At 58.6% G+C, this 16,213-nt stretch overlaps 2 protein-coding genes across 8 annotated transcripts in view; one reads left to right on the plus strand and one right to left on the minus strand.

Moving 5' to 3' along the window:
• The window catches only part of QRICH2 (glutamine rich 2), a 34,086-nt gene extending 30,320 nt beyond the window's left edge, over positions 1-3,766 (plus strand). For 5 of the 6 annotated variants that reach the window (XM_038546519.1, XM_038546523.1, XM_038546522.1 and 2 more), the window contains 5 exons: positions 245-448; positions 819-966; positions 1,351-1,438; positions 2,204-2,338; positions 3,549-3,766. In XM_038546519.1, coding sequence (XP_038402447.1) covers positions 245-448; positions 819-966; positions 1,351-1,438; positions 2,204-2,338; positions 3,549-3,736 — 763 coding nt within the window. In that variant the 3' untranslated portion in view covers positions 3,737-3,766. Of the gene's footprint in view, positions 1-244; positions 449-818; positions 1,063-1,350; positions 1,439-2,203; positions 2,339-3,548 lie in introns of those variants that run through there. The other variant, XR_005364192.1, reaches the window with a different exon arrangement.
• Positions 3,767-6,494: 2,728 nt separating this feature from the next.
• UBALD2 (UBA like domain containing 2) lies at positions 6,495-11,828 on the minus strand. 2 transcript variants are annotated; one of them, XM_038546526.1, is made up of 3 exons: positions 11,641-11,828; positions 11,308-11,370; positions 6,495-7,663 (listed from the first exon to the last, which is right to left on the minus strand). In XM_038546526.1, exons 1-3 carry the CDS (start codon positions 11,758-11,760, stop codon positions 7,346-7,348), a joined length of 501 nt encoding a protein of 166 aa, XP_038402454.1. In that variant the 5' UTR covers positions 11,761-11,828; the 3' UTR covers positions 6,495-7,345. The 2 variants fall into 2 exon arrangements, with proteins under 2 accessions (XP_038402454.1, XP_038402453.1); XM_038546525.1 differs by having other exon boundaries at positions 6,495-7,666.
• Positions 11,829-16,213: the final 4,385 nt, after the last annotated feature.

Raw genomic sequence — 16,213 nt, forward strand, 5'->3', positions numbered from 1 at the left:
TTCAAACTGTGTTTTGGAGCCCTCGGGGTTCCAGGTGGGCAAGACTAGGTGCACAGGGCTTCTCCCCATTTGGTGCTTCTGCACTGCCCCATCTGTGGTCCCTCTGGGTGCTATGGGAAGGGCTCCTGCCCACCCACGGTCCTGTTTAAATAGACACAGATAAAGGGGTGGAGTGGGCCAGGGTCTGCGTGCGGGCTCAGGCTGGTGTGGCCACATTACCCCTCTGTCTACCTGCGCCCCACAGCCTAAAGCTGGGCAGTGCTCCCTTCCCTCGGGGCGACCTGGCGCACCTGGAGCGGAGCGTGGGGCGCCTGCGCACCATGCACTCCAAGATGCTGATGGACATAGAGAAGGTGCAGATCCACTTTGGAGGCTCGGTCAAGGCCAGCAGCCAGATGATCCGTGAGCTGCTGCAGGCACAGTGTCTGAGCTCCCCCTGCTACAAACGGTAGGACCACACAGACTGGGCCCCTGGCCTTGGGGCTCAGCTTCCCTCCACCCACAGCCCTGTGAATGTCTCATCCACCCCTGGGGAAAGGCCTGCCAAAGAGGGAGGCAGGGGGAGAGAGAGCGCGTGTGTGTCCGTGTGAAAGAGAGACAAAGGAGGGGCAGGGGCGAAGGAGGGTGTTGGTGGTCTTCAGGATGGTCCGCAGGGTGGTTCCTCTGCCCACTCCTTCACTTGCTCCTCCCCCTTGCTCCGGCCCCGGCTCGCAGAGACCCCCCGAGACAGCTGCCCCATCCCTGGCTGGCCGGCCCCCCACCGCAGGTGTGTCCCAGGTCACCCCAGCCATCCTCTCTGAACAACATCCTCCCCTCAGGGTGCCAGAAACGGCTGACTACACGTACTCGAGCGTGCCTCGGCGCTGCGGGGGCAGCCACACGCTCACCTACCCCTACCGCCGCAACCGCCTGCAGCACCCGTCCCAGGGCCTGTACCCCACCGAGGAGGTCCAGATCGCCATGAAGGTGGGGGGTGCTGCCTGCAGTGAAGAGAGAGGGCCCTGACATGACCCCACATTCTTGAGTCTTCTGGAAAAACCATGCAAGTCACCAGAAGGGCAGGTGACCAGTCCTCTGCTGAAACAGTTGCAGTTAAAGCCTCTGGTTCTTATACTTTGTTGGGAAGAACGCCATCCTGGCCACCTGCCCATCTAGCACGAGCACCCCCACCACGGGCCCTCCCTCCAACCCTGGCGCTGCTGGAGCCTGGGGGAGGGTTCTGAGCACCATTTGGTTTTGGGAGTCAAGAGAGGGCATGACTCAGGGCCCCCCCACCGGCCCTCGTGGAGGAAGGACGGGAGGGCAAGCTCTAGGCGCCACATAGTAACAGATGTGCCCCCACCTCCACAGCATGACGAAGTGGATATCTTGGGTCTGGATGGACATATTTACAAGGGACGGATGGATACAAGGTTGCCGGGCATCCTGAGCAAAGACAGTGAGTGTCCGGGTGGCCCAGAGACGCTTCCCAGAGACTCTTCCGGCGTCTTGCTCAGGAGTCCCTGGCAGTCTGTTCAGCTCCTAGAAGGCCATGGGGCTCCTGGGCCCTGGGTGCCTTCTTCCCCAACTACCTCCCTGATTCCAAACATTCAGGGCTTTGAATGCCCCAGGTCAGTGTTTGCAGGTTGGGGACAGCCGTCTAGCCTCAGTGGATAAGTGGGCATGTCACGGCCACATCCTTCTCGCCACCCTCCTTCTCATGCGGCCTCACTGGCTTGCCTGCCTCAGCCTGTGTTTCCTCCACCAGGGCCAAGTCCTACTCCTTCAAAACTCAAAATGCCCCTCCTGAGCCCCCTGCCACTGGGTGAATTTGCCACCCCCCTGAGGCCACCCCCAGTTAGCCAGACCTGCGGTGCCCTGTTTGTCCCTTCCTGCCTGGTCTTAGAGCCATGTGCACCTGTCTAGTCGCCTCCCCTCCTGAACCAGGAGCCCACGTCACAACCGGTGCAGCACCAGGCCCAGGGCTGATGTGTGTAGGTCCTCAGGGGATATCTGAGTGGGTGGGAGGGCAGATGGATGGACGGACATGAGAACGAATGGGGTGCTTAGGAGAGGCGTATCCAGTAGTTCAGACTGGGAAGGACCCCAGCTGAGGCTGGCTGTGGCCAACTGCCCTGCAGCCCTCTCCCCATCCCCATGGGGCCCCCCAGAGCTCCCATTCGGGGTCTCGAGCCTGACCCTCTGCTTCACTCTCCCCTGCCAGCCTCTTTCTCGGGGATGCCAAAGCACAAGGCCAAGCAGTCCCGGCCCCACGTGCACCGGCAACAGTCCCTCAGCGACAACAGCCAGCTGCCCTCCCGGCCTCAGAGCGCTCAGATGCTGGCCGGCAGCAGTTCAGGTAGCTTCCCTTTGGCTGGAGCAGCCTCCCGGGAGGTCTCACCACTGCCCCAGGCCTCTGCCCCTTGCCCCACCAGCCCCCTTTCCTGCCCGTGGCTGGTCGGTGCCCTTATTTCCCTGGAGAGAGGAAGCGCCAGGGAGCTGAGAGACAAGATGGGAGGGAGAAGAGAAAATATGCATCTTTGCTGACTTCTTGATCTGCGCCAGGGCTGGGGGTTCTATGTCGTCACTGGGTCCATCTCCCAGGAGAGGGACTAAGGGCAGGGTGCCTGGTGGTCCCTCGAGGCCCTGTTCTCCCCTGAGGGGCTGAATCCTGTTGAAAGTCTGGGGGCTAAGGGCCCCGGGGGTCCAGCCACACCTGGAGGGCAGAGAGGGATATTGGCCTGGAGCCAGGAGACCTGATCAGCTTCAAGTGACTCTGAGCAAGTCTCCCCGCTCTCCAGGGGCGCCACCCCCTGCCCTGTCCCCGATGCCCTCCCCACCCACTCCATCTCCAGCACTCAGTGAGTGCCCTGAGGAAGCAGAAGCAGCGAAGTGATGGTGCTGGTCAGGGCACCTCGCCTTAAATGAGGGTTCTCAGCAGCCAGGAGCTTTACACATATGAACTGATTTTAATCCTTATACCAACATTACGAGGTAGGGACCACTGTGAGCCTCACTTACAGCTGAGAAAACTGAGGCACAGAGAAGTTAAGGTATTTGCCCAAGGTCACACAGCTGGGAAGCCAGCAGCAGTGGAGTTCCGACCTAAGTTGCCTGCCTCCAGAACCTGTGCTGGCAACAGTGCGTAGCAGGCTGGGATGGACGATCCAGTGGGGGCTGTGACTGTTTTCTTGGGGGTCCTCACCTTCCTGCCCTCTGGCACTCCACTATCTACTGTCAGGTGGAGCAGGAGAGGGAGAGAGGGCAGTCTCAGGAAAATGCCTGCACCTGTGGGTGGGCACGCTGCCTCAGTAGTCCCTATACTATGAGAGGAAACCTTACTAAAGAGGCAGGCTCCTGGCCACTGACACGGGGCTTGATTATTTTTAACTCCCAGGCCTTGGAAAGGAGCTCTGCTTGGGAGCTTGCGTGAGGGCTTGCACTGCCCACCAGAGCCCTGGGGGGCCCCGCTCCCCTGGGCTTTGGGCAGCTGGGGAGGACCTGGCGGGCTGCGGTGGGCGTGGGGGCTGGGGCAGAGCCACCTGAGCCCCCCACGGCCCCTCTCACAGCTCCTTCTCAGCCGCAGAAAGACAGGCCCGTGTCCTCCGAGGGGCACCTCTCTCAGCCCAGTGTTGCCCACCCGCCCAGCCCCAACGAGATGGCCAACCTGCCCGCGGGGCCGGAGACGCACAGGGATGTGCCTCCTGGGGAGGGGCTCGAGGAGCCCACCCGGGGGCCGCGGTCCACAGCTCATTGAGCCCAGTTACTAATAAATGTTTAGGAAGAAGCTTGAGGTGGCGAGTGTTGTCTGGTCTTGGCTGGGGGAGATGGAGCGGAAGGGGATGGGGCTCCGCCAGCCAGGCACTGCCAGGCCACCCCCAGGTCCAGGTGGCCGACCTTCTCTTGGAGAACAGGTGGCACTTGTAGCCTGAGAGTTAGACCATGACCCCGCCCCCCCCAAAACAGACAAAGACGTCCTCCAAGGGCGCTGGGGCTTCGGGAGAAGCAGCAGAGGCCAGGCCCCAGATCTGGGAGCTGGCGGGGTTTGGGGGGTCAGGACCTGCTCTCACACCTGCCAGCTCTCTCCTGCTGTCCCCCTGACTGGGGCCCTGCCCTCCCATCTGGGGGGCCGGCCTAAAGGATGGCCTGGCCAACTGGGACGTTCCAGACACGATGGGGTTCATGGAGTCCAGCCTTGAGCCCTCCCGTGAGGCAAAGGTGAGGCTGGCAGCCGCCTGCTGCTCGGCTGCTTCTGGCTCGGGCAGTGCCCAGCTCCTGGCACGACGACCTGGGGGACCAGTGCCACCGGCCACCTGGGAAGGTTTCTGTTTGCAGCTAACCCTTGAGTGGCTGCTGCAGAGGCAGAGGGGCTGATCAGGGGCTGCGGGGCCTAGGCCGGTTCCGGCTCCGCTCCTCGCTCCCCAGGAAGGTAGAGCAGAAGTGTGTGTTGAGGGGGGGTTAGCCAGGTGACTGCCACTTGCCCAGTGGCCCCGAGGCCCAGCCTCTGTCCTGCTCCAGCCCCCTCAGTCCACTAGCACCAAACAGGCAAGAGGGCTGCCTGCTATCCAAAGTTCCTTGTGCGAAACGTCTTGGCAGGTTTGAGGGGACAGAGCAAGGCCGGGGGGCTGGGCTCAGCAGGTATGGAAACTGTAAGGGTCCAGCCCCTGCGCCCAGCCGGACCCCCAGGGACAGGGGAGAAAAGCCTTCCCCCTGAGGCCTCTGGTGCCCTAGAAGCAGCTTTCCTGTCTTCAGGTCTGTTCCCATGGGGGCCCCATCCCCAGCCCCCATCTCCCTGACTTGGTAAAGGGGTGTCTGACACAAGAGGCCTGCTTTAAGGTGTGAGGGAACAGGGTGACAAATCACACAGGAAAGGAAAGTGTGGCAGGAAACTGCCCAGAAAGGGTTTCTCCCCGGTCCCATGTGGGCAAAGGAGGGTGGGGTTGGCTGGGGGTGTCATGGGGTAGGGCAGGTGCTCCCCGGCGGGGGGGGGGCTTCCCCCTACTTTCCCCACAGGCTGAGATCCCTCCATGTTCAGGCGATGACCCAGTGCTCTGGCTGGACAAGAGGAGGGAGCAGCTGGAACCCCGGGGGCCCGGCAGGCACCCCTCACACCCCGTGCCCTGTGCTCCTCGAGCAGGGGCCAGAGCCAGGTCCAGCCCGCTGCTCCTGCTCGGGCTCCCTTGTCTCACCCTGCCTGAGAAATGTCAGCAGGTTGCTGGCTCCTCCATGTCCCTGGCCTCGAATCCAAACTCACCAGCTCGCAGGGAGGAGCAGGAGCAGGACAGCCCAGCCCTCCACGCCCTCGGAAGGACAGGGAGTGGAGGACATTCCCCAAGCGGCCCAGGCCAACCCCCATCCCTGCACCTGGGCCAGGCCCCCCAACCCCTCACCAGGTTGTGGTCCCAGTGTGGCCGCCCACGTCCCCTCCAGGGACTTCCCCTAGCAGCCCGGGAAAACACAGGTGGGCTGGCGGAGGGGGGAGGCCGGGAGGTGCCCCAGGGGTTTCCAACCAGGAAACAAAACTGAAAGGACTAACCCAGGCTCAAAGTAAGCCATCACATGCAGAGGGGCTGAGGGCAGCTGGGGGGCACCGGGGAAGCAAGCCTTCTGGGTATGAACCTCCAGGCCCAACCCAGAGTAGGGTCCCTTACGGTGCTCTGGCTGCTGAGGGAAAAAACAAGCCCCCCCCCCACATGTTGAAGAGGTCTTGGGGAGCAGGGGAGCTGCAAGGTAAGCCCCCCACACCCACATGTTGAAGAGGTCTTGGGGGGCAGGGGGGCTGCAAGGTAGCATCCCTCCTCCCCAGCAGGAGGCTGCAGGAATCCCAACCACGAGGCCAGCCACCACCCCCTCCAGCCAGCACACAGGCTCCTCCTGCTTCACCTCCTCACCGCAGTGCGCGATCACCTGAGAAAGGGCCCCATTGGGCCAGGAATTGCCAACACTGCCTCCGTTCTAATGGCTGGTGGCTGTGGGGAAGGTGGGAAGGGAAAGGCAGCCAGTCTCTCTGGGGACCCACCCTGTCTCTGTGGATCCTGGACAGCCTTGGCTGACCTCATGGGCACATCCACTCAATATGCATTCAGGGACAGGCTACCCCCAAGAGAGGACAGGAACAGAAGGGATGGACCCAGCTGTAAGATGTCGGAGGCGGGGCAGCTTGGGGAGGGGGGGTGCCATGGGCCACCAAATGAAGGAGTGGCTCCCCCCCACCGCAGACAAGACAAAGGCTCCGGGGTAAACGCCAGCCTGAGGCAGGCCACACAGCAAGGGTCAAGATGGGGAGAGGATCACAGAGATCTATCAGGCCCAGAACCCCCTCTCCTGCCCATACTCAGCTGGACCCAGCCTGTCCCATCAACCCCCTGGTCTGGACACCCCGTCATAACATCCAGACCAGCCAGTGGCAAGGAAGCCCATCCCCTCCCCCATAATCCCAACACAGTGGGAGCCCCACCAACTCTGTTCCCCAGGAGAGCACTTTTCCTCTCAAGGCAAATAAAGGCACCGCAAGCTTAGGGTAGTTAGAAAAGTCTCTTTAAGTTTTTAAATTAAAATTTCACCCTGGTGAGATGATTGATTTGGGAACTCAATCCAAAGGCAAGCTCTCCACTCTGGTCATCCATGCGGGCGGGACGCAGTGGGAGAGGCAGGGTGGCCGTGGAGAATCAGAACCCCCGCCAGGCAGAGCCGGAGCCTTTGACCCAAGCAGGCTCTTTAGTTCTGCACCAGCCCCGCTCATCCGGCTGGTGACAGGAGGCACCGGGACAGACAAGGAGCCGCAGGGCCGCTGAGGAGTCCGGATGGGGAGAGCTCGTGATGGCCAGGCCTCCACACCTCCAGCCACAGGGTGCTCCACCGGGCGCTGGAGCCCCCGCCGTGGGACTCCCTGGAGTGGACCCTGGGGGGTCCTTGTGATTCCAGAAGGCGTGACCTCTGAGAGGCAGCCAGCAGACACCTCGTGACTACAGGATCACCCCCACCTGGCTTCCAAGCACCTGCCCTGGGATGAGGGGTGGAAGGAGTGCTGGCCCAAGGGGATGCTCTGGCCTTTCCTGGCCAACCCCAAAGCCTCAGCCAGCCAACCCCATTCTCACATACATTAGTTATATTTATATATTCATATATATTATAGTTATATATTAAAAAGAGAAAAAACTTGTCTGAAGAGAAACTCCTGAAGGACCCAAGTGGCTCAGGAAGTTTACTATCCCCCCCCACCCACAAAAATTCTTTTATAAAATCTTCCAGTGCGATCTTCAGGAAACCCCCGCCCGCCCCAGCTCCCCCCCTCCCCGGCCCTCCTGTGTCCCCACGGCCCTGGACTGCCTGCCAGCTCCAGCCCAGCGCCTGGCAGCACCCAGTCTCATCTCTGGCCATCCATGGCAGCCACGGCCTTCTGCTGCGAGCCCCCCTGCTGCGCCCCGGGGGGCCACGTGGGCTGCGGGTGGTGGAGGTGGTGGAAACTGTGGGCCGTGGGGGAGGAGGGCGGGATCCAGGCAGCCTGGTGGCTGGGTGGGGACGAGGCCCAGAAGGAGCTAAAGTTTGCCGGGGGGGAGCAGGCCACGGCCGTCATAGGGCTGTTGCTGCTCTGCAAGCCGTCGGAGGCACGAAGCTTGGAGAACATGGCCAGTGCGTCGGGGAAGTTGGGCGGTGTGGCAGGTGTGTTGCTCGGAGTGCACATCTGCTGGGAGAGAACACAGGTGTCGGGAAGGTTCCGGCTCACCCCCACCCCAGCTTTGAGCCGCGCCCGGTGGACCCGCAGAGCCCCCGCCGGCCCAGTTCCCAGTTGCGCGGGCAGCTTGAACGGACCCTTCTCACCCTGAACCAACACAAACAAAATATAAGGACAAACCCTGACGATTTTTATCAAAACCAAAGAAAGCTTCCTGGATGCCGGGCAGGGATGCCCGGAGGAGTGTCTGCCGCAAAGGGTTAATTCCAACCAGAGGCCAGGGTGTCAGATTCAAGTGAGGACAAGAGAGCAGCCCAGGACACCACCGCTTAGCGCCTCGGCCCGGGAAGAAACCAGCTGGCTCCCTCAGTAATCCGCCCTCAGATGTTCCGAGGTTGTTGGTCACAGGAAGGCCGCCAGACCCAGGGTCTCCCTCCTCCGCGACGGCCAGAGGAGGAGCTGCACCGTCTCAGCGTCTGGGCTCGCTCCACGCACAGCACCGGGCCGCAGGCCTTGGAGCCTGGGTCTTCATGATCTCACCTGTCACAACGCCCGGGCACAGGTGAGGAAACTGAGGCCCGGAGTGCAAGTCACTGACCAAAACACACCCGCTGCAGACTACAGGCTAAGAGGATGGGATTCCTGGGCTCGGGTTCCCGGGGCGGTGGGGGCTCCCAGAGCTGCAGGCCCCAGCTCCTCACTCTCTACCCAGCTCTGTGCTCCTGGGCTCCCCGAGGACAAAAACCAGGGATTTGGGGTTTGTGTGTCTCTAGCATCTCCCCCATGCTGTGTTGGTGGGATGCTCAGCCTGTTGGGTCCTCTCAGCCCTCCTCCTGGGGGTACTTGCAGACACCCCAACATCTGCTTTCTGCCACTACCCTGGGAGGGAAACTCCCCAAAATCTCCAGTGTCCCTCCCCCCACTTTCTGATCAGGGACCCGGGCCCGGAAGGTCAAGGGTGGGGTTAGGGTGCTGCAAGGGCAGGGTTAGGGTGCTGCGCCGTGACTGGCCCTCTCTGGATGGGGCCAGGGGTGTCACCCAGAAGTCTCTCACAGGACCATGGGGAAGAGGCAGCAGAGAGCAGGGCCCACACAAAGCCGGTTCTGACCTCACAGCAGCTTCTCCCTTTCCCAGGAAGCCACGGGAGTCCTTCTTTGAATTTCTCCTAATTTTAGCAACACCAGCCCCTCCCCCAGGCACCGGGCTGGGGGAGCAAGATTCTAGGGCTCTTCACCTCGCAGAGGGAGCTTTTAACAGCTCTGCAGTTAAATCCCAGCCAGAAATGGGGAGGGAGGCGAGTCTGTCCTGCTAACTGGGCCAGCACCCTATCAGCAGCTACGGAGCTCCACCATTGTCTTCCTCAGGGGCGGCCACAGGAGTCCCAGCAGGCCTGGCCCCACCCAGACCACTTCCCTCCTCCCTTCGCTGTTCCCCGCCCCCCACCCCAGGGCTGACTTCTCGGCAGCAGGAAACAATGAATGGGGGGTGGGGGTAGAGGCCAATTGCATCACAGCATCGTGACTTCCCCAGTGGACCGAGCCAGTGAGGCCTGTCTCAACAACCACCCTGCTGCAGAGAATGGCCTGGCCCGCCTGGACCAGGAGCATCCTGTGCCCACCTGGCTGTGTGGGCTCGGGCAAGTTCCTTAGCCTCTCCGAGGTTCTCTCTACTTTGGTAATAGCAGGGGGTTTGGACCCGATGTTTGCAAAGCCCCTCTAGTTCCTTGCTTCTAACAACTATGGATAGAGCTTTCCAGTCCTCAAGCACACCCAGTGTGTCCAGGGCACGTTGCTTCCAATCCAGTGCCTTGTTCCTCTTCTCAGTGCTCCCCAGTTAAAACCGGAGCACCCCTCACTGGGATGCCTCCCACTGTGAATGTCCAGGAGTTTACGGGACAACCATTTCTCAGCTACTCGTGCCCTGGGTCACTTCTGCGATTGCTATTATGCCATTACTGTTCCTGCTTTAAACTTTTTCCTTTGATTGATTCTCTCTCAAAAAAATTACAGACTCCTTTAGGGCAGGAACAGCATTCTATGCGGTGTATTGATGGATACACCGATTATAATGCCTGTTACAAAACCTGCCTTGAGGGAAGTTTTAAGAGATTATAATCCCTGGGTTCCTGGCTGGCTCAGTTGAGAGCAAGCGACTCTTGACTCTTCATCTTGGGGTCCAGAGTTCCAGCCCCATGTGGAGAATAGAGAGGACTTAAATTTCAAAAGTTAAAAAAAATGTGGGGCAGGGGGAGAGAGAGGGAGAGATTGAGATTGAGAGAGAGACACTCTGACTATACTCCCCTGGGATTTGCAGAGAAGGAACAAGGTCTAAAGGGGCCAGTCATCCCAGCTCCCCCCCGAGTCAGCCTCCCCGTTCATGGCATCACAGAATGGCTGAGCTGGAAGCCCCTGGGCTTTTTCAAATGGCCAGAAATTGGTGGAGCAAACCTCAAGGCCCTTTTGAGGGGGGGGCAGGGTGCTCCCAGGCTCTAGTGCAAGGTGGGAGCCAGAGCTTTCCCACCGTCAGGTACAGAGGAGGGTCTCCTAGAGATGACCCCTGTTGGTTTAAGGAACCTGGCCTTAGCCGCCATGGCCCCGGAGCCCCCACAATTCTCCCATTGTATTCCAATGCGTTTTTGTCTTTTGATTTGTACACAGCATGAGCCACTGGGAGCAAAAAGCCGGTTAAAAGGTCAAGACAGACCCTTCCACCTGTCCTTTGCAACTAGGTGAAAACAGGGCACCAAGGACAAGACAGAGCAGAGCGACCATTTGCAGCTCCTCCAGGAAGGGCAGCAGCTCTGGGAAGGGAGGCATGGGCAAGGACATTAAGTGTTAAAAATGCCAAAAATGCACTCCAAAAGCCACAACAGATCTCCTGGGGAATAATGTCTTACAATCCCTATGGCCCAGGCCAGTCCCTCCTCCCCCAGCAGGGCTAATAGGTAACTAGGGGGGGTGGGGAGGGGAGGGGAAGGCATTCAAGCCTCCAAAGCAAAGCGATGTCCCCTGCCCCTGGAAGGCAGGACACCCCACTGAACGGGAGGGCAAAGGCTCAGGCCGAGGGGGGCCGCGGAGAGCAAATCGGGACCTGAGGCGCTCGGTTTCCCCGTACTTTACAGGGTCTTCACCTCCTGGGATCACATGCAAATTCCCGTCCTGATCTTGTCACAGTCCGACCGTCCTCCGCGCTCAGGGCACGTCCCTTTCCCAACAACAGGAAAGAGTGAACGTACCTCTCTGGGTAGAGCCCCGCGCCCGGAGCCAGGGTGGATTTGGCCCTTTCCTGTTCCCTGCAGCGCTGCGGGGGGGGGGGGGGGGGGGGAGCTACCGCCCCGGGGGCAAGAGGGGGCTCCCCGCAAACGGACACCCCGGGGCCCGTCCCTGGGCTTCCCAGGTGCCCCAGGCGACGGGTCGCATCCGAGCCCCCTCCGCACTCCGGGGCGCCGGCCCCCCCGCCCGCCCCAGGTCGCGGGTCCGGCCGCCCGGGAGGCAGGGCCACCCAGCCCGGCGAGCCGGCGGCCCCGGAGCCGCTCTTTCCTGGAAGACATTTTGGCTCTTTGTTTACATCGCGGCGCGGCGCTCCCCGGCAACATGGCTGTCACCGCCGGCGGCTGACAGCGCCCCGCGCCCCCGGCCCCCGGCCCCACTTACCATCTGGTGGTGGTGGTGGCCGTTGGGAATGTTGGTTTCTTGGAAAAACGTGCTCAGGGCGGTCTGCGGACACACACGGCGGCGGGGCGGCGGTTAACGGGGCCGGGCCGGGCGGCCCCCTCCCTGCCTCCCCCCCCTCCCGAGGTCCCCCCGGGCCGCGCGGCGTTGGGGTGCGTGCTGGGGGGTCCCGCCCGCAGGGCCCTCCGCGCCGCCCCCGCCCCCCCGCGCGGCCGCCGAACGCCCCGCCGGGAGGCAGAAATAGAAGCCCCGCGCCCCCCCCCGCCCCCGCCCGCCCCCGCGCCCCCGCGCCCCCGGGGCCCGGCCAGCGCGCACCTCGAACTGCCAGTGGGCCGCCTGCAGCAGCTGCTTCGCCTGGTCGGCCGCGCAGCCCGCGGCCAGCACGAACTGGTTGATCATGACCTGGTGCCGCAGCTCGTCCATGTTCACCGACATGGCTCCGGCCGCCGCGCGATCCCGGCTCGGCGGCCGCGGGAGGCCGGCCGCCCTCGGCTCGCGCTCGCCGCCCCCGGAGCCCCGGAGCCCCGCCGCCGCCCGCCCGCCCGGCGAGTGTCCCGGTCCGGCTCCCGCGGCCGCCGACACCACAAACAACGGCGCGGGGCGGGGCCGGTGTCCCAACGTTCGGGGGCCGCGAGCCGCCGCCGCTGATTGGCCCGCGCCGCTCGGCCTGCGCCCGGCTCCGGTGCGGACGTTCGATTCGAATCCTGCGGCCTGCGGCCCGCACTGTTTCTCTTTTCGCCCGGCCGCGCCCATTGGCGGAGGCCGGCGCCGTGGGGCGGCCCCGCATTGGCCGGCCGCTGTGTTTTGGCTCGTCCTGGCTCGTGATTGGCCAGGCCCGGGAGTTTGGGGCGGGGCCGCGCGCGCTGATTGGCCCGCCGTGCGCCCGTTTGAACTCAACTTGAAAACCTTGAGTGTCTGCTGATTGGCCGAGCGCCCTGTGTTTGCTGTTGTAGGCTTGGGGGTGGTGCGGCCAAGTTCATTCATTACTTCATTGAAACTGAACATGCTCAGCTGGAAAAGCAAGACAGAGTGGCTTTGACTCATTTCCTCTGAAAGATGTGGTCATCTCGAGAAGCAGAATGATCAAAATAGAAAACAGAGAGTTTGCAGCTGCTCGAGTCTCAAAATTGTTTATTTTTTTTAAACTTTCAAGCATCTCTCCCCCCACACACACACTTTTTCAGCCTGTTATAGAAATAAAAGCTACCCGCTTTCTACCTCCTCTTGATCACTACCATCCCCACAGGCCAGTCTCTTTCTGGTTTTCAGACCAAAAACTTTGCTCTCATTGGCTCTCAAACCCCAGCCATTTAAAAACAAGATTTGTTTATATGCTCTTGAGCTTCCATCTTCTGGATAAGGAAGTGACCTTCGGGGGGCGCCTGGCTGGCTCAGTAGGAAAAGCCTGTGACTCCTGATGTTGAGGTTGTGAGTTCGAGCCCCATCTTGGTGTAGAGATCATTTAAAAATAAAATCTTTAAAAAAAAAAAAAAAACCCCAACGATTTGACTTTCTGGGCTTTGTTTGGGAATTGTGGGGGTGGAGAAAGAGCTAGGAGTTTAAGCCGACTGAGGAAGAAGTACAGAGGTCAGGAAGGTAAATATTACTAGGAACTCAGCATTAGAATTGGTTTCTGAAAAACTTAGTTTTGGATCTGAAATACCAATCACACAGTATATTTAAATTACCTAAGGGTCTGCCAAATAAAGAGGCTAAAAGATAGCAAGCCATGGTTCTATTTTGATTTTGCCTAGAGTGAATTAAGTCTCTGAGACAATAAAAAATAAAATGTAAATAAGAGAAACTACACCCAACGTTTCTGTACTGATGAAAAACAGCCTCAGGCTTTGTAATGAGCTTATCTCATTTAGTTAGTCCTTTTGTTTGTTTGCTTGCTTCTTTGTTTGTTTATTTTGAAGAGGAAGGAGTCAGCTTTTTGACTGTTTCTCTTGCCTTAATGAAGTACATGCACGTGGGCTGAGACCCGAGTGTGGCTGGAGAGCTGAGCACAGCTTGCAGCCCTTCCCTTCCAGTAATTGCAAGGTGAAAACAAAAGTGAGCAGCCAGCAGCCTGTATTGCTGGGGAGCTCAGGCCACAAGCAGCCCCAGAACAAGGAAGTACTGTCATCGTGGGGCTCCGGTTCTCACAAGTACATACAGGTGGCAAACATGCCAGGACCATGAGTAGTAGGATTTACCTGGGCAGAGGCATTTTAGCTTTCGGGAGCCCTTGGGTCTTAATTAAGAAATTCTCCAGAAAGACAAGCATCCTGAAAATGCCAAAATTGCCAAACCTTTTCCTCCCCCTGGCTATCAAGATGGTTTATTCTGAAGATTTCTTTAATGTTTACCATTTGCAGGTATCATTATCACAGCTGTGGGCACCTGGGCAAGGTGTGGAGGACAAGAACCCCAAGACAGAGGGACTCTGGTTCTGTGGGCCTAAGGTCACTCTAGGCAGAGAGAGAAGGAGAGCAACAGTTCTGTCTCTGATTTGTGGCCGCCGGAGGTGGAAATGCTCAGTCCATACTTTGGCTTCTGAGAATCTGGTTGGAGATGAATGGGGGTAGGGCTTCCCTTCTCAGGCCAGCTTACATAGGAGTGTCCCTGTCCTGGGAGCGCAGAGAGAATGAATGAGGTCATGTTTGTAGAGGGCTTTGAGCTGCTGGGATGAAAGCAACTCTCCCAGCACGAGGTATTATTAACTGAAGGTATCATTATTTTAATCTGAGAGCACAATGTGCAGCAGGTAAAACAGAGCAATAAAAACATGCCCATTAAGAACAAGTAAAACAGTAGTAGCCTCAGAAGGAAGAAAATCTTCGTGCCATCAATGGCCTGAGCTACAGAATGAGCCATGAGGCAGCACCTGGAAGAGAGAGTCTCTTCACCAGGGTTTCCTCTGGCGGTTCCCAAAGATCTTGTGCATGTAAGTAGAAGAGTGGGTTGCTGAGACAGGCGACAATAGCTGGACCACAACAAACCACCACCGCCCACCAAGCACTTCCTGTGAGCCAGGCACCTTTCTAAGAGTTTAATGTCACTGAACTCATTTCAGTCTTCACAACAATCCAGAGTCCCGTTTCACAAGCCAGGCGGCGAAGGCACACTGGTGGGGAGGAGCCTCCCCGAGGTCACAGTACCAAGTGGCGGGGTGAGGTGTTGGCTGAGTCTAGTTCCAGAACCTCGAGGTTACCCACAGCACACCGCCTTCCTTTGTGCTGGAGTCGTTACCTTTTCCACACACGGGCAATCGAGGCCCCTGGGGTTTGCAGTGGGGCTCCTTGAAAATGAGTGAGGCCTCCATGGGGGATGGGGCCACCTGCTGTCTCGATAGCTTCATATTTGTTTCCCTACTGCTGCTTCAAGTTGCTAGGACAAAGGGACAAGTGGCCAGGAGAAGGGGAAAGAAGTTGGGGGAAGGCGAGGGAGGGTGGGATGGATGCCCAGGGGGCAGTTGGCTGAGGCTGGAAGGTCCAGGCCCAGGAAGGGGGGCTCAGGTGCTGGCAGGTGGATGGCTCCCTTCCCCAGTTGGACTTCCAATGCTACTGCTAGCTTTTGTTTGCTTAACGCAACCTGTTTTGTGCTACTACTTTCCAGTGAAAATGGATGCTATTTCTACTAAATAGTGGGTTAGATGCACCTTGCTGCTTCGGAGCATTAATTTTTTTCTAGTCTTTCTCCTTAAAGAGAATGGGGGCTAGTGCAGGAGTGCTTCCTCTACTCCAGGCAAATCCCAGTTCCCCTCTGTGATAATTGAGATTTATGTCTATTGAGAATGTACTATGAACTCAGCTCTGTGCTAAATCCTTTGCTTGAATTATCTTATATAATACAACAACCTCGTGAGGTGGGGACTGTGCATATCCCCAATTAGGAAGTGAGAAAAGCAGGGTCAGAGAGGGTCAGTGACTTGCTCAAGGGCACTTGGCTAGCTCAAGGTGGAGCTGAGCTCTGAACTCAGGTACGTGTGTTTGCACCCAAAGCTGGTGCTCTTAAATATCATGTTCTACTTTCTCTCCCTGCCTCCCCCCTGGAATCCACCTTATCTTCTCTTCTCCCTCAGTGTTACTAAAGAGACAGAAAAGGGTGTCTGTGTTGTGGGAAGCAGCAAGAAGGTCAAAGCCATTTCACAAGTGATGAGTTCATGCTGGTTTATACCAGCTCCATTTTCACCAAATATCACATGTCCCCCAAGGGACAAAGGCCATACCACTCCCAACACAGTTAATGGCATTTCCTATAAGCAGCGCTGGTGGCCTGTACTCTCTGTCCTTTGTCAGCCTGGTGATAAGGTGGCCCTGTCTCTGATTGCCAGGTGTGTCTCATGGTAGGTGAGTCTGAGAAACTTTCGAAGGGATGCCAGAGGCTGGGTCTTCGCCCAAGGGGAGAGAAAGGCAGGGTAGAGAGGCAACTTTCTTTTTTTTTTTTTTTTTTTTGAGAGGCAACTTTCTAAGGAAGGTTCTTCTCAGGGGCCTTCGATTGTCCACTGGGACTCAGGCTCCTGGCCACTTTCGATGGTCTAGGAATTGACTGGCATGGAGCTGGGCCTCTGTGGCCTCACCCTTGCGTTCAAAACACAGAAGGTCCGTTGCTGTGGCAGCTGCTGACTTCAGGTTCTGTCTGGGGCAGCCTTCTTACCTGACCCACCCTTTTTTTTTGTTTTGGGTGTTTTTTTTTGTTTTTTGTTTTTTGCTTTTTTTTTTTTTGAGAAATACATACACACCAAGAGTTTGTGTATAACCTATGCATGGTTTGAGGAGCAATGAGCAATCACCCACGTACCCAACATAGAACTTAAGATGTCCAAGGCTAGTACCTTTGAAAGCTCTCACATGAGCCTCCCCAAAAACATACCTCCCTTTCTCCCCAGACTCACTATCTTCAA

Source organism: Canis lupus, chromosome 9, assembly GCF_011100685.1.
Source record: "Canis lupus familiaris isolate Mischka breed German Shepherd chromosome 9, alternate assembly UU_Cfam_GSD_1.0, whole genome shotgun sequence".
Classification (NCBI taxonomy): domain Eukaryota; kingdom Metazoa; phylum Chordata; class Mammalia; order Carnivora; family Canidae; genus Canis; species Canis lupus.

What these genes read in the sequence shown, in the direction of transcription:
- UBALD2 (XM_038546525.1), bottom strand. Translation starts at nt 11,760, where the DNA reads ATGTCGGTGAACATGGACGAGCTGCGGCACCAGGTCATGATCAACCAG. An exon ending in CGGCCCACTGGCAGTTCGAG is followed by an intron (nt 11,371 to 11,640) that starts GTGCGCGCTGGC and finishes GTGTGTCCGCAG; the next exon opens with ACCGCCCTGAGCACGTTTTT. An exon ending in GCCACCACCACCACCAGATG is followed by an intron (nt 7,667 to 11,307) that starts GTAAGTGGGGCC and finishes GTTCTCTCCCAG; the next exon opens with CAGATGTGCACTCCGAGCAA.